The following is a 15,209-nucleotide window of genomic DNA, read 5'->3' on the forward strand; positions in this document are numbered from 1 at the left end:
TTGGATTAGGTTGTTTTTTGATATTGAGCTGCTTGTATATTTTGAGGATTAATCCTTTGTCTGTTGCTTCATTTGCAAATATTTTCTCCCATTCTGAGGGTTGTCTTTTTGTGTTGTTTATGGTTTCTTTAGCTGTGCAAAAGATTTTAAGTTTCATTAGGTCCCATTTGTTTATTTTTGTTTTTATTTCCATTTCTCTAGGAGGTAACCACCATTTATAATCCATCACTACATCCTGTTGATTTTACTTACCTGATGAATTGTCTAGGAGCATTTTAGTTGAGGTTTGTGAATAAGATTAGAATGATAATATCGTTAACATATACTAAATACTCTATAATAGTATGGATTGTATAATACTGTATATTTCAGATCATTTCACTTCTTTCTGAAGTCTGAGCAACCACCATCTGTAGTAGTCTTCTAATTGGTCTTAATCCTGCTGTTATACTCCTTCAATTTGTTTTTTACTCTGTTTTTACCAGATTAGTGATCTGATTGATTCATCCCACCCTAGCTTATATTTACAAGTTAAGGCCAAAAATCTTTAGATGTATGAAGACTTTTATAATTTTCCCTTAGTCTTCCCTGCGAGACTCTGCTCACATCAAAGCCCCCTTTGCTTGTTTCAGTACCACTATACTGGGCTTCTCAAGCTGAGCTTGAATGCTTTCTCTTGCCATCAGCAATTTCACATAGTTTTAGCTCTGCTGGAATGTAGGCTTTTTCCTCCCAGTTCCTGTCTTCTGCTGAGCTAAGTCCCATTAATTCCTCAGAATGAAGTTTAAACTCCACTTCTTTTGGTCTGTTTCCTCTAACACCTTCACCTAGGAACGGTTCTTCTGTTATATGCTCTATCAATATATATGCTCTATTAATATTGAGTACTTTTACTTTTGTGATGTGTTACGGACTGCTAATGTATGAGTATTCCCAGGCTTTGACCTCCCTCTGCTTCTTAAAGAAATCACAGAATTTGCATACCAGTTTCCCAGAAGACTTAATTCAGAATTTTTAGAAATCAATACATTTTCATCTAATAATAGTCTTCTTACTTGTAAATTTGTCAAAGAAACTTTGTCAGAGAAGATAGTTATAATTCATAGTGTTGATGTAATAACGTAATACATACTATAAAACCAGTCAATCAGAATCTCTTTCCCTCACTGTTGGTTTCTTCTCTATGTGCGTGTGTTGGTTGGTGGACAGGGCCACAGTGGTAGAAAGCAAGAGACAACCTCAGATATCCACACTTATTTCTCTTGTTAACTAGGAGCAGTTAAGTCCCTAGAACAAAAAAGCTGTAAAAAAAATTACCAAAATAATTCTGAAGAATTTTCCAGGAGCATTTTAACTAATGTTCATGATTGATACTGGAATGATTATATTTTAATAAAGAAGGTATAAAAAAGAAAAGCTTTCAAATAGTGTCTTAGATGTTTTCTTAAAGATCTTGCTCCATATAGATATAGATGAATGGCTGGATGTACTAATGGATGGCTGAGTGGTTGGATGGATGAATGGTATGAAGAAAGGGAGGTAAGATGCATGGATTTAAATTAAAACTGAAAGGAAGAAGTCACTGGGAAAGGTAGAAGTAGCTACATTATTCTGTGCTTAGGAAGAGGACCTTGCAAGTTGCAGGGTCTGAGGCAAAAGTGACGTTGACCAGGAAAGCTCTTTTAAAAAGTACTTTTTTTTCCTTCATTTATTTTGTTTTGTTTTGTTCTGATTCCCTTTTGTAGTTAAGGGGATGATTTTCGTCTCTTTCTTTATATGATTAACACCAGGGTAAAGCCCAGGTTCCTTGGCAATGTATCAGATCTGTTACACACTGTCCTCAATTTATCTCTTTAACCCCATCAAGTCACTGCTTTTCCCACTTATCTTGTATCCACGTTGTATTATCTACTGTTCTTCAAATGTGCCATGTATTTGCATTGCTCATGCTGTGTCTTCTTTCTGGAAAACCTTCAATCTTTTATACTTAGCCAGCCCCTCAGGTCTTATGCTCAAATAGGTATCACTCTTCCTTGGTCCCTTCCTGCCTTTAGTCTTTTAGTTGCTGATTGATTGATTGCCATGCTGGGTCTTTGTAGCTGTGCGTGGGCTTTCACTAGTTGCGGCGAGCCAGGCTACTCTTCGTTGTGGTGTGTGGGCTTCTCATTGCGGTGGCTAGTTGCAGCACGTGGGCTCAGTAGTTGTGGCACGTGGGCCCTAGAGCACGCAGGCTTCAGTAGTCGTGACGCATGGGCTCGGTAGTTGTGATGCACGGGCTCTAAAGCACATGGGCTTCAGTAGTTGTGGTGCATGGGCTCAGTAGTTGTGGCTCGAAGGCTCTAGATCGTGGGCTCAGTAGTTGTGGTGCATGGGCTTAGTTGCTCCTTGACATGTGAGATCTTCCCAGACCAGGGATCGAACCCATGTCTCCTGCATTGGCAGGCAGATTCTTAATCACTGTTCCACCAGGGAAGTCCCCTGCCTTTAGTCTTAACCATTTTTCGGTGTTTCTTATAGAACTTCACACATAACCTTTTGAGCACTCACTACATTTTCTCAATTATAAAGTATAATTACTTTATCTCTGTCTCTCACAGAAGATGAGTTCATCTTTGTGTGTCATGTGCCTAAAACAGTTAAATACTTAATGTTACTGAAAGAAATATGAGTTTTATTGCTTTAAATTGTCCATTTAGAAACTGTAAAAATTGGGAAATGACCATTTAAGCTTTTATTCTTGAATTATCTGTTGATAACCTTTCAGATGGGTAATGCAAAATTTATTTGGAAAACGTCCCTGGCATTAGTTAGAAATAGAATTCTCACTTCCTCCTGCCCCTTCTCCCTTGCTGCCTCTCTCTTCTCCGCCTCTCCACCAACTCCACATGTTTGGAAACTCAGTAGTGTTTAACTAAGTGTTTACCCATTTTTTTTTTTTTTTTTTTTTCCTTGCTGTACGCGGGCCTCTCACTGTTGTGGCCTCTCCCGTTGCGGAGCACAGGCTCCGGACGCGCAGGCTCAGCGGCCATGGCTCACGGGCCCAGCCGCTTCGCGGCATGTGGGATCCTCCCGGACCGGGGCACAAACCCGTGTCCCCCGCATCGGCAGGCGGACTCCCAACAACTGCGCCACCAGGGAAGCCCTTTACCCATTTTTATGGCTATTACCAGTACCTGTTATTTTTCTGGAAAGTCAGTTATAAGGCATCATTAAAAATATTTAACTTTGCTGGCTGACATTGTCGCTAATTGGGAAGAATTTGTATTCTGTTAAAAAAGGTCAAAGAGGTTGAAATAAAAGTAACTAGTGGTATCTATATAAAGATATACATTCAAATGTATTACTGAAATAATACAAATCAATTTCTCATTTCTTTATTTCCTGGATGCAATTTTGTGCATTTGCTTCATTACAAAAATTTAATTTGAAAATCATGGCTTTTATAATTAAGCATTTTTCATAAACTCAGTACTTATAAGGAACTTCATCATAAAAATCCATGACTTTATTTCCTTTATTGTATGACTCCAGAAATTTAGTATGAATCTCTGAACTACTTAAAATTAAGTAATTTAGGAACTGAAATTTAGCATTTTTCTCTACTTCCAGCATATATTGTCCTCATGTATTTCTGTTCAGCAAAATTATTCCTGAGTTAATACTACTTGTCTCATTTACATTTGTTTTATGGTTTATAAATACTTGATACAGCCTCACAGTCATTTTAGACACATTTGAAAAGTGAACTAATTCTGTAGTTACTTCTTTGTGTATGGTCTCATTTTTTTTCTCTTTACAGAGATATGACGGAAGTTGTACATATTAAAGATCGGAAGGAGGCAATTCATGAGTTAAAATATTCACCAGATGGAACTTACCTTGCTGTTGGATGCAATGACAGCTCAGTTGATATTTATGGAGTTTCTCAGCGTTACAAAAAATTGGGGGAATGTGTTGGATCACTTAGTTTCATCACTCACTTGGACTGGTCCTCAGACAGTAGATATTTACAAACAAATGATGGGAATGGTAAAAGACTTTTTTATAGGATGCCAGGTAAAAATTTCCTATAAATTATTTATAATTTGTAGATTTTTAGTTCCTTTAAAATATCTTAGAATTTCATTAGAGGCAGAGTGTAAGTTACATTTGATTATAGGAAATCAAAGAAGATACAAGCTAGTATTTCAGGCATTGTGATCTTTTCTCTATGGCTGCCTTATCATTTGAAATCCTTTTGGTTCTTAATTAAAACTTAATTGCTTGGAGGATCTAAGACCTATTTTATGTTGAAATCCATGCCATATGAGTAGTATATGGTAAAGTCCTAGTGTATATTAGAAAGTCAAAATGCCATTTTTAATGGGTACAACTAATTAACTAAATACAACTGATACAGATGTCTGACTATAAATTGGGTTTTTGTTGTTATCTCAGACTTTGCAAATATTAATAATATAGCTAACAAACTAATTTTGAAAAACAGAATTTTTATCAAAGATTTAAAAAGAGAAGAATAAAAACAGCCATCAAAATATTATCTCTCAGCCCTTTACTTAGTATGATGCTTAGTGAATTAGTCACTATATTAAAATAACTTATTTAACAAGAGTAGCTGCATATTTAAATTAATGCATCTCTCCAAAAGTTTTCATTAACAATCTGTATGTAATGAAGATTGACTGAATCTTGAAGTCCTATTACCTAACATAAATGTATTACTTGTCACTCATCCTTCCTTTGCGATCCTTTCAGTTATCTTTCTCAACCGTGTATCTTCTTAGGTTTCTTTTTCAATACCTGATTTGCCACTTTTGTATAGCTTTTACTTTTCCTTCTAACTTACCCCATTGTGACTGATCTGTAGCATGATTTTAATAGGGTTCAGTTTTACTGTCCACATGCATGAACCTGCTAAGCTACATCATCATCAAATCTGTATGTCTCTGAATCAGCATAATTTTGGTAGTGGCTTTTTAACAACTCCTTGCACTTAATTTCCTCCTTTCCTTACTATATTCACTTACCTATTCATGTATTCTCCTTTAACAGGATGGAGAAGATATTTAAATTTTGGAGTTTACCATGTTATCAGTACAGTTTATGCTTGAGTAAAAATCAAAGGAAATAACTTCTTAAATTAATACTATGATTTATTTTTAGGAGGAAAAGAAGTGACAAATAAAGAAGAAATAAAAGGTGTTCATTGGGCTTCATGGACATGTGTTTCAGGCCTTGAAGTAAATGGAATTTGGCCCAAGTATTCAGATATCAATGATATAAACTCAGTAGATGGAAACTATACTGGCCAAGTTTTAGTTACAGCTGATGACTATGGAATTGTAAAATTATTTCGATATCCTTGTTTAAGAAAAGGTATCTTTTCTTTCAAAATATTATTAATTAACCTCTGTCTTATAAAAGACTTAAGTTCTGGGCTTTCCTGGTGGCACAGTGGTTGAGAGTCTGCCTGCCGATGCAGGGGACACGGGTTCGTGCCCCGGTCCGGGAAGATCCCACATGCCGCGGAGCGGCTGGGCCCATGAGCCACGGCCCCTGAGCCTGCGCGTCCGGAGCCTGTGCTCCACAACGGGAGAGGCCACAGCAGTGAGAGGCCTGCGTACCGCAAAAAAAAAAAAAAAAAAAGACTTAAGTTCTTAAAGAAAATTAGTCTTAAGATAAATAAGAGAGTTTATACTTTTTAAAATATGTGTGCTGTTGGTTTGGTGAAGGATTTCATGAAAATGAACAGAATTAGTTATAGTATTTTGATAATTCAGAAATTATTGTCATATGTTACATTTATTTTTGGATATGAAGTTTTTATTAGAAAATGATTTTTGAATTCATATATTATAAATGGGCTAATACTTTACCTCTTTCTTTTTAAAGAATCATTTTTCTCCCCACTTCCAGAATTGCTTCATATAGTTGGGATGTACAATGATAGTTATACTTTTCTTATGGCTTATTATCTTTAATCATTTAACTTGTTGAACATATATCTTTTAGGAGACATTTTTCTTATGTCATTTTCTCAAGAATTCTGATGAAGTAGTCAGCTGTGCGAGTACAGGTCACAGTTTGGAATCTATTGGTTTGTTTGTTGGTTTTTATCTGAGAGTGTGTTTTTGCTTAAAATCCTTAACATGTATTGTTTTGACATTTATTTTTCATAACTGGTGGTGGGAGAAAAATAAGGGGTCTTATCACTGGTTATTCTCTATATATAATATGTATCACCTCTTTTTCTTGGATCTCTTTTAAAGTGATGATATTAATCATTCTGTTAATAGACCTGAGAATAATTAAATGAAATGCTCTATTAGTCATTTATTTGTTCCATGCCTTGTTCCAGAAAGTATTTGAGTCAGCTTATAACAAGTCCATAAGTACTAAAATAATTATATGAGTAAATAATTCATACCACGGGAAGTATAAATAGAAATACTATATTAAAATCAGATAAAGAAAATGTTTGATATTTTCTTCTTCAGTAGTCAAACATCAAAATTGAATCTGAGCTTCCTGGAAACCAAAAATTAGATAAAGCAGGGCACAAAATAATTTTCACTTTAGCTATTTAAAAAAAAAAAAAAGCATACTTATTACTACTCAGAGAAAGCCAAGTTTCTTCTGAGATTTAATTTTCAAAGAACTCTCTCATAATATAGGGCCTTATATTAGGTGCACTGAGTGTATTCATAGAGTATCAACATCTATAGCAGATGCAGTCATGATTTTCACCCGGTTAATAAAAGCTGTTGGACAAATGTTAAAATGCAATTTAGTAAAAAGGTAATTTTGGAAACAGCAGAAATAGTTTTGTTCAAATAGTTTAGGTAGTCCCCTTGATGTTAAACTTAAGGGCGCAAGTTTCCCAGAAGTCTAGACTGGTAATTGCTATACCTCTACAGTAAAGTGGTGAGTTCCAGATCCTGCCAGCTATGCCATGTTGTCACTTCCTGCCTGCAACATGTCAGCTTCCTAGGTGCATGTGAAAGTACCTCCATAAGTAACGCTAAGGGTGTTAATAAAGGCTAACAAATCTCTAGCAATTGAAGTACCGTATTTCTGGATCCCACCACATAGCCAGGACATGAGAGTCACCAGGCACAACAAATTTTATTGTGACTCAAAATGATACTTGCCTAGTTAGAAGGTGTGAGATTTAGTAAGATTAATCATGGTGATATTAATCTTAGACATTGCTTCTACTCACTGTTTCATACACTGACCTCTCTGCAGAAAAAGAGTAATTTTCTGAGTTTTCATAGTCAAATGCATGGGATTTACTTGCAAGCTTTATCTTCTGCAACAGGGAAGACAATATTTTTGTTGCTCAATAATTTTGTTTCATTTACAAAATGTGTAGTAGTCTTCTGAATTGCTGTAGGAATATTTTACCAAAGTCTTTAAGAAAAGTTAGTCTTGTTCAGTTACTGCTTCAAGAATATAAATTGTTTTTCTTACTTTCTGTTTTTTTTAGATTTTTGTTAGACATTTATTTTATGGTAAGGGTTTTTATTTCTAGGCACTTGTGAGTCAGCTTGAGACTATTGGTAGGTAATTGGGAGAGAAGAAGACAAAGATTAGTAGAAGTATTTTAAGATTCTGTATTTATTGAATTTACATAGTTGCATAAAGCTAGTAGTATTACTAGAAAAACTCTCTTTTAGATTAGTTATGAAGTTGTACATTATTTCATTACAATAAGTTGTGCTATTGATCCAACTTAAGATTGAGAAAAGATTGTGTCTGATGTATTAATGTATTTTAGATATCCACTTAAGTAATATCCATTACATTCTAAGAAGTGAAGCTTTTACAAAATGTGGAAAGAAGTTAAATAATAGAAGTAGCTTACGTTATAGAATCATTGTAATTGCAGCACAAAATGTGTGAGGTTAGCCCAGAATGTTCCTCTTCCACATTTAGCCCCCTCAAATCCCAGACCAAAGGAGCATTACTCCTCTTTTTTTTTTTTTTTGTCCATTGTTATCCTCTTTCTTTCTAGATTCTCCTGCTCTTGACCATAATCTCTCTCAAATAATCAGACTGTTCCCAGGCAGCAGCACAGAGGCTGTGGTGGTGGGTGAGAAGGCGGGGTGGGGGAGTATGGAGAGGTGAGGGCATGGTTGCTTTAATCTGACACCTTCATCACTGTTAATAATTGCCAAGACTCTTTCAGTACTTACTGACAAATGAACATTTCTATTTGGTAAAAATATTTTTTAGATTCCAGAAGAAAATTCATTGGAAAAACAAATATCAAACAATAAAACAGATTTGTGATGGGGAATTATTCAACACCGCTTTTCTAAGATTCTGAGATTTCTAAGATATTGTTGCATATAGCTCTAGTGTATTTGTTTTTCATTGCTGTAAAATACTTGTGAAAATGTGGTACAGTTCATGTGTTTATTCTCCTGTCAGTGGACATTTGGGTTCTTTAGTCTTTTGCGATGATATACAAGTTTCCAAAGATGTATAATTAGGAGTGAAATTGCTGGGTCATAGAGAATTTATAAGAAAACGCCAAATCGTTTTCCACAATGGTTATACCACTTTACAAACCCTGTTGATCTACATCCTCTTAAGCACTTGACATTGCCACACTTTTTATTTTTGTAAATCTAGTTGGTGTAAATGGTGTCACATTGTCTTAATTTACATTTATCTAATTACTAATAAGATTGACCATCTTTTCCAATATTTTTTGATTTTCGGCATTTCCTCTTCTATCAAACACAAGTTCATATCTTTTGCCTATTTTTTAGAGTTATTTCTTTTATTGTTTTATAGAAATAATTTTATATACTCTAGATACAAATGATTTGTAATTTTTATGGATTATAGATGCCTTTTTTTGAGTTTGTTATTTTTTTTAATGATGTCTTTCGTTGACTAGTTTTTATTTCAGTGTAGTCAAATCAGTTTCTCTTTTTTTTTTTTCTGAACAGTGGTGTTTTATGTATTAAGGAATTCTACTTTTTACTAGGGTCAAAAAAGATATTCTCATATATTTTATATCTAGAAGTTTTAAGGTCATCAAAACATTGTTAAATGGGAAAAAAATCTTTTGTCATATTGCTACAATTTATTGAAGAGATTTAACTCATATTAACTTTGTGTTAAAATATACCCTAAAATAGAAAAGACATGGGATCATTGAAACATAAATATTTCAGTCTATTGCTTTATCCTCACCAAGAATTATCATTCTGTTCTCATTTAAATTAGGAAAGCTATGACCATTCTAGCTTGCTTTGATAAATCTTTTCTCTGAGATGTTAGTCCTAATTGATGACATACTGTTTAGGCCTTAAATGTTCTTTTATCATTTCCTATTATATGTCAGTTTTTAATAATGAAGGGACTTTGAGAGCTTATAATCCAATTTATACTAAAATGGAAATGGAGTCTAAGAGAGGTTAACTGATGTGCTCAAGCTCCTGTGCTATTTAGTAGTCAAGATGACACTCAAACTCTAGTCTTTTGATTTCAACTCTAATATTCTTTACATCAGATGTTTTGTCCCCTTTAATGAATTGTAAGTGTTGGAGTTCATGCCCTCTCAGTCTCCACTACTCTTCTTCCCTCCTCTACAATCTAGCATTTCACCTCAAGTGTATAGGCAGAGTAAGGGAAAATATGATCTTTCTTTTTTTTTTTTTCCTTTCCCCTTTCTTCAAATACCTAATGAATGTTTGCTATGTATCAGGCATTAGGGATGTATGATAAACAAGATACAATCCTGCCCTCAAGGAGCTTATAGTTTATTAGAGGAGTTAACAAGTAAATAGACTATTACATTTGAGTGTTATAAATACATGGGGTAATAACAGGGATTTCTGGAAGCACGATAAGAGGATATGATTGGTCTTGGTGAGTCATGGTCACTTCTTACAAGATGTGATATCTAGGTTTACTTTTAAGATAAACTGTTTATCATAGTTAGATAAACAGTGCTGGCTATTGAATAATTATTAATAAAGTCACTTTGATTAGAAATAACTGGCTTCCCTTAGACTTATTCCATAGCTTTCTTGTTGAATTACCTTGGTTCTTCCAGAGGAATTGATCTTTGAAAAGTCACAGAGAATATCATTTGGAAGGCCTTACAGGATTATCTACACCTCTTTTGGAACTATCACCCAATATAGTCAATTAGAATAGGTGCTCAGATAACTCTTCTTCATTTGCTCTAAACATAACAAAATTAGTACACCTTAAAAACTTGGAATTTTATTTGCTGAAATTTCTGGTTTTACCTTGTAAGTCTCTCTGTTGCCTAAGAGTATGTACAGGGCCCCATCAAAGGAAGTAATAGCCAGAGTCCTCTTGACAGGCAAATAATGCATTCTCTCATAAGAGGGATGGGACTAAATCTTACCTTATTGGACTTATGGAGTGAACTGTGGCAAGTTACCCATCTAGGAAGTTACTGACTTCTGTCAAGCTACATAAAAAATTGATTCTTAAAAAAATAACATTACTGTCAGGTAGCAGTAAGTTGTAATTTATATAGTTTGGGTCACATCTTTTATGCTTTGATTAGATGGCTATCCCTAAATTCATGGCCAAGGTGAAGGTTTTTCTCCAGTTTGTAATTGATGGATCTTTGCCATCCTGAAATACAAGCCTTCTGTAACTTCAAATAAAACTTCTAAAACATTATCAAAATGAAACCAAACATTATTGTGTATAGTGTACTCTAACAGGAACATATACATGTTGCCAAATATCAAGTTTATCTAAGCAAGATATAGAAAATGTATTCTGAACTTAGAACCACAAAAATGGTTCCTATCATTGCACAGATTTTTAAAAAATTAGCCAGAAAGTTAAACAAATCCTTTACAGTTGGAGAAGGCTGGTATATAAAACCTTAACCAAATGCTGCTACTTAACATCACTAGTGATAGAACTGTGGTGCCCCTTAAAATGGTGTATCCAAAAGGACACAACATTGCCTGTGCAAAAAACACATCTTAATCTAATCATGAAGAAACATCAGACAAACCCACATTGAAGGACATTGTACCAAATATATAGGTTTTAAAAAATGACTATAAAAGATAGTTGTTGGGACAACTGGATGTATTTTATTTTGGTTAGTATGGTATATTACATTGATTAATTTTTGTATATTGAACCAACCTTGCGTTCCTGGCATAAATCCCACTTGGTTATGGTGTGTAGTCCTTTTTATATGTTGCTAATATTTTCTTGATGGCTTAAGCTTTAAAAGGATTTTCGCAGCTAAGGCTGAGAATAGTCGGGGAGGAGATTGGTCAATATCACTTAAGATCAAAGGTGTCAGGCCAAAACATTCAAATATCTGAATATAAAAACAATTGATCCCCTTGTAGCTGAGGCTTTTCTCAAAGCAGTAAGATAATGCTTCACAGCTCTTGTGGTTCTTACCAAATTATATTGTGAATCAGTAGAGCAAAGATTTATGTCCCTTGATGTACACTCATTCATTTGTTCACTCAGTGAATTTTTGAATTAACATTTTTCCCCTTTGATCATAATTAAGGTAATAGAAATAGGATGCATTGGTTCAGGTATAGAAATTGTTGTTTATAGTGTTTTTGTGTGTGTGTATTGGCATTTGTTTATCAATTTAAAGGTATATTTTTGTTATAGGGGCCAAGTTTAAAAAATACATTGGCCATTCAGCTCATGTAACTAATGTCAGATGGTCACATGATTATCAGTGGGTTATTTCTATTGGTGGAGCAGATCACTCTGTCTTTCAGTGGAAATTTATTCCTGAAAGAAAACTAAAAGATGCTCTTCACATAGCACCCCAAGGTGAGTAGAACACACTGCCTAAACAATTTCTCTGTCAAATAACTCTTCAGTAACCCCCAAATAACAATTTTACTCTTGAAACATACACAAGCCTCGTATGTTAACAGTATAGATTATTATTATTAGTGGAAATTTTAAATAAAATATTAGGTCTATATGTTTAAACTCAGTTGTCACAGAGCATGGACTACAAAGTACTTTTGGTTACACTTTCTTCTATCAAATGATGAGTAAAAAACATGCATTAGTAAAACAAACATTTAATGTATTCTCTGGGAGATGGGTATCTAGGTTTCAGTATGGTTTTTTTGACAAAGAAAAATTATCTAATGTCAGTTCATCTGTTGCATTATGGTATTTTCTAGCTATTTTTCATGTTAATTATAGGTTATATTCACTTATATTTGCACAGACATTTAAATTTGATGTAGCGGTCATTGGGGAGCCAGTGAAGGGATTTAAAGGAACTATTGAGTTTGCAGTGAGTGGAGAGGAAGATAATCTGTAGTACAGTTTACTGACATCTGTGTCACTTGAATAGGTAATTTCATTTGCTTGTTTTATGGCTTGTCTCCATGTCAGTTGGCACAGTCAGCTCTTAATCATTAATTTTATTGTGCTGTTTTGAAAATGAATCTTCTTTAAACAGGTAATGTTTCATTTTTTTAAATTACAGAAAATCTGGCTGACTCTAATAGTGATGAATCAGATTCAGATCTGTCTGATGTTCCAGAACTGGACTCTGAAATTGAACAAGAGACACAGCTCACCTACCGTCGGCAGGTAATTTTTATTACCACATGATTTTTTCCTGAAAAATTCTAGTTTCTTCTTTATCTTGCTCCCTGTTGTTTACTCATCTGTTGTTATCTTCTGCAGTTTTTAATTTTCCAAGAAATGTATGGCTGTTTCCCCCTTTAAGAGTGAAAAGTATACTTGTGTAAAATGTTATTTATATTAAGTGCTTGATATACTAACTGTGCCTGTATTGTATTGTATTATATATTATATGTGCTTTTTGTCGCAGTACGCTTCCATTTATTTCCTTTAAAATACTCTCTTACGAAGTATAAAAATTTCATGGAAACTAAATGTGTATTTGTCAGTGTGATACTTAGAAAATGTAAATACGTTTGTCTTTCCAAGGAAGTAAATTTCATAAAGAATCTTCCTATTGAAGACAGTTGTTAAAACTTTAGCAATCATAGTAACCACGATGTCTGAAGTTACACTAGGAATATATAACACCTTTATAAATTTGTGTTCTAAGAATATTTCTACTTATGTATATTATTTAAAGGTTTACACGGAAGATCTACCTCAGCTTAAAGAACAATACAAAGAGAAACAAAAAAGTGGTACTTCTAAAAGAAGAGAGCGGGCTCCAGGAAATAGTATTCGATTACACTTTGTTCACGGGTACAAAACGACTACTTTTCATTTATGTGTTTGAATTTTGGTTCACATTTACTAGCTATGTGACTTTGAGCAAGACACTTAACCTCTCTGTGTTTCTGTTTTACCATCTGTAAAATGGAGATAACAGTATTTTTCTTGATAGGGTTCTGGTGAGGAGTAAATAAGTCAATACTTGTGGTGCCTTAGAATGTTTTCTGGCACTATATAAGTATTTATTAAATAAAAAATTAATTTGTCTTATGAAAATTTAGTGTTATATTTATAGAAATGGATCTCTTTAAACAAAATAAGTGAAATGTGAGAGATTATCATCTCCCCTAAATATGTCTAATTTGTAATGATATTGTGGCTTGTTTTGGCCTAAGCATTTTGGCCTATATATTATAATTTCAATAAAATACAGTTTCTGGATTCTCTTAGAATATCTGGCAATACAGGTCTCACATTTTATCCCAGGACAACAGAGTCTCCAGTCCAACTCTTTCCTTCCCCTCACCTAGTAATCATTGTCTTACCTGGCTTATAATGTTTTCAAGAATTTGAAAAAAAATAGATTTATTTAGTAAAAATATTTTTCCTCCAGTGGTAAAATAGACAGTATTTCTTTTTGTTTGTTTGGAAGCATTTTGTGTGTGTGTGTGTGTGGTTTTTAATTGGAGTATAGTTGATTTACAATGTTGTTTTAGTTTCAGGTGTATAGAAGAGTGAATCAGTTGTACATATACATATATCCACTCTTTTTTAGATTCTTTTCCCATATAGGCCATTACAGAGTATTAAGTAGTGTTCCCTGTGCTGCTATTCAGTAGGTCCTTATTAGTTATCTATTTTATCTATATTGATCATTTTTGAGAGGATTTGAATACTTGTTTTCCGGATGTGTATAATATTTTTAAATTGTTGTTAAAACTTATTTTTGTAATATATATTGATATATTTTATCCTCATGGTTGAACAGTGTGTATAAAAGTATACACTCTGAAAATTATCTTCCTACCTCTGCCCTCCCAGCCATCATTTCCCCCCCACCCAAAGGGAATCACTGTTACCTAGTTTCAGAAATATTTATGTATAATATAGTACAAACAAATACAAATATATATTCTTTTCTATACCCTTTCACTTGTAAAAAAGCAACTTTTTGCTTTATAGTATACAAATTTAGTATTATGCAAATAGTAGTGTACAATATACACTTTTCTGCACCTTTTTTCATTGAGTGTTGTAGCTTGGATTTAGCTATTTGTAATCAGAGCAGTTCACAAAAGTTTATGGGATCTGAGATATTTGTATTTTTTTTAATTGTTCAGTATCTTGTAAAGCTGGAAATTGAATGTCCTCTGTATAGTCCATATTTATCAGTAAAAGGCCAAAGTTAATGTTATATGATTTTTCTATATTTAGTTACAGAGGGTATGACTGTCGAAGTAATCTGTTCTATACTCAAATTGGTGAAATTGTGTACCATGTGGCAGCAGTGGGTGTCATTTATAATCGACAACAGAACACACAGCGCTTTTACCTGGGTCACGATGATGATATTCTCTGCCTGGCTATTCATCCTGTGAAAGACTATGTGGCAACAGGCCAGGTAGGTCCTTTGAAAGACTATGCGACAACAGCCCGGTTAGGTTAGACCTTCGTTTGGGTTTAAAGTTAAGTTAGTCCATTTTTTTCCTTATCTTTTGTATTCTAGGAAATGAAGAATTCTTTAGAATGGGATTTTATTTTCATATTACAAATAAAACTTTTTTCTTATAGTTTTCCTTAGAGTTTTATTGTTTTACTTATTGTAATTTGAATTTGGAACTATGAGCTCTGGCTTGACACCTTTCTGTCAGGATAATATTAATTTTTTAAATTTATGAATAAAAATTACAAAAACCGTAAAGACTAGAAATCTGGTTTTTTAATTATTTTAAATAATATAAGTTATCTAAGAAGTGTTCTGTGACAAACAGGATGAC

At 33.8% G+C, this 15,209-nt stretch overlaps 1 protein-coding gene across 3 annotated transcripts in view; it reads left to right on the forward strand.

The window, feature by feature from the left end:
* Positions 1-15,209, forward strand: part of EML5 (EMAP like 5) — a 165,277-nt gene that overhangs the window by 72,112 nt on the left and 77,956 nt on the right. For all 3 annotated transcript variants that reach the window (XM_065872785.1, XM_065872786.1, XM_065872787.1), the window contains exons 9-14: positions 3,800-4,056; positions 5,164-5,376; positions 11,656-11,823; positions 12,500-12,606; positions 13,124-13,242; positions 14,647-14,833. In XM_065872785.1, the coding sequence (XP_065728857.1) occupies positions 3,800-4,056; positions 5,164-5,376; positions 11,656-11,823; positions 12,500-12,606; positions 13,124-13,242; positions 14,647-14,833 (1,051 nt within the window). The remainder of the gene's footprint in view (positions 1-3,799; positions 4,057-5,163; positions 5,377-11,655; positions 11,824-12,499; positions 12,607-13,123; positions 13,243-14,646; positions 14,834-15,209) is intronic.

Source organism: Phocoena phocoena, chromosome 2, assembly GCF_963924675.1.
Source record: "Phocoena phocoena chromosome 2, mPhoPho1.1, whole genome shotgun sequence".
Classification (NCBI taxonomy): domain Eukaryota; kingdom Metazoa; phylum Chordata; class Mammalia; order Artiodactyla; family Phocoenidae; genus Phocoena; species Phocoena phocoena.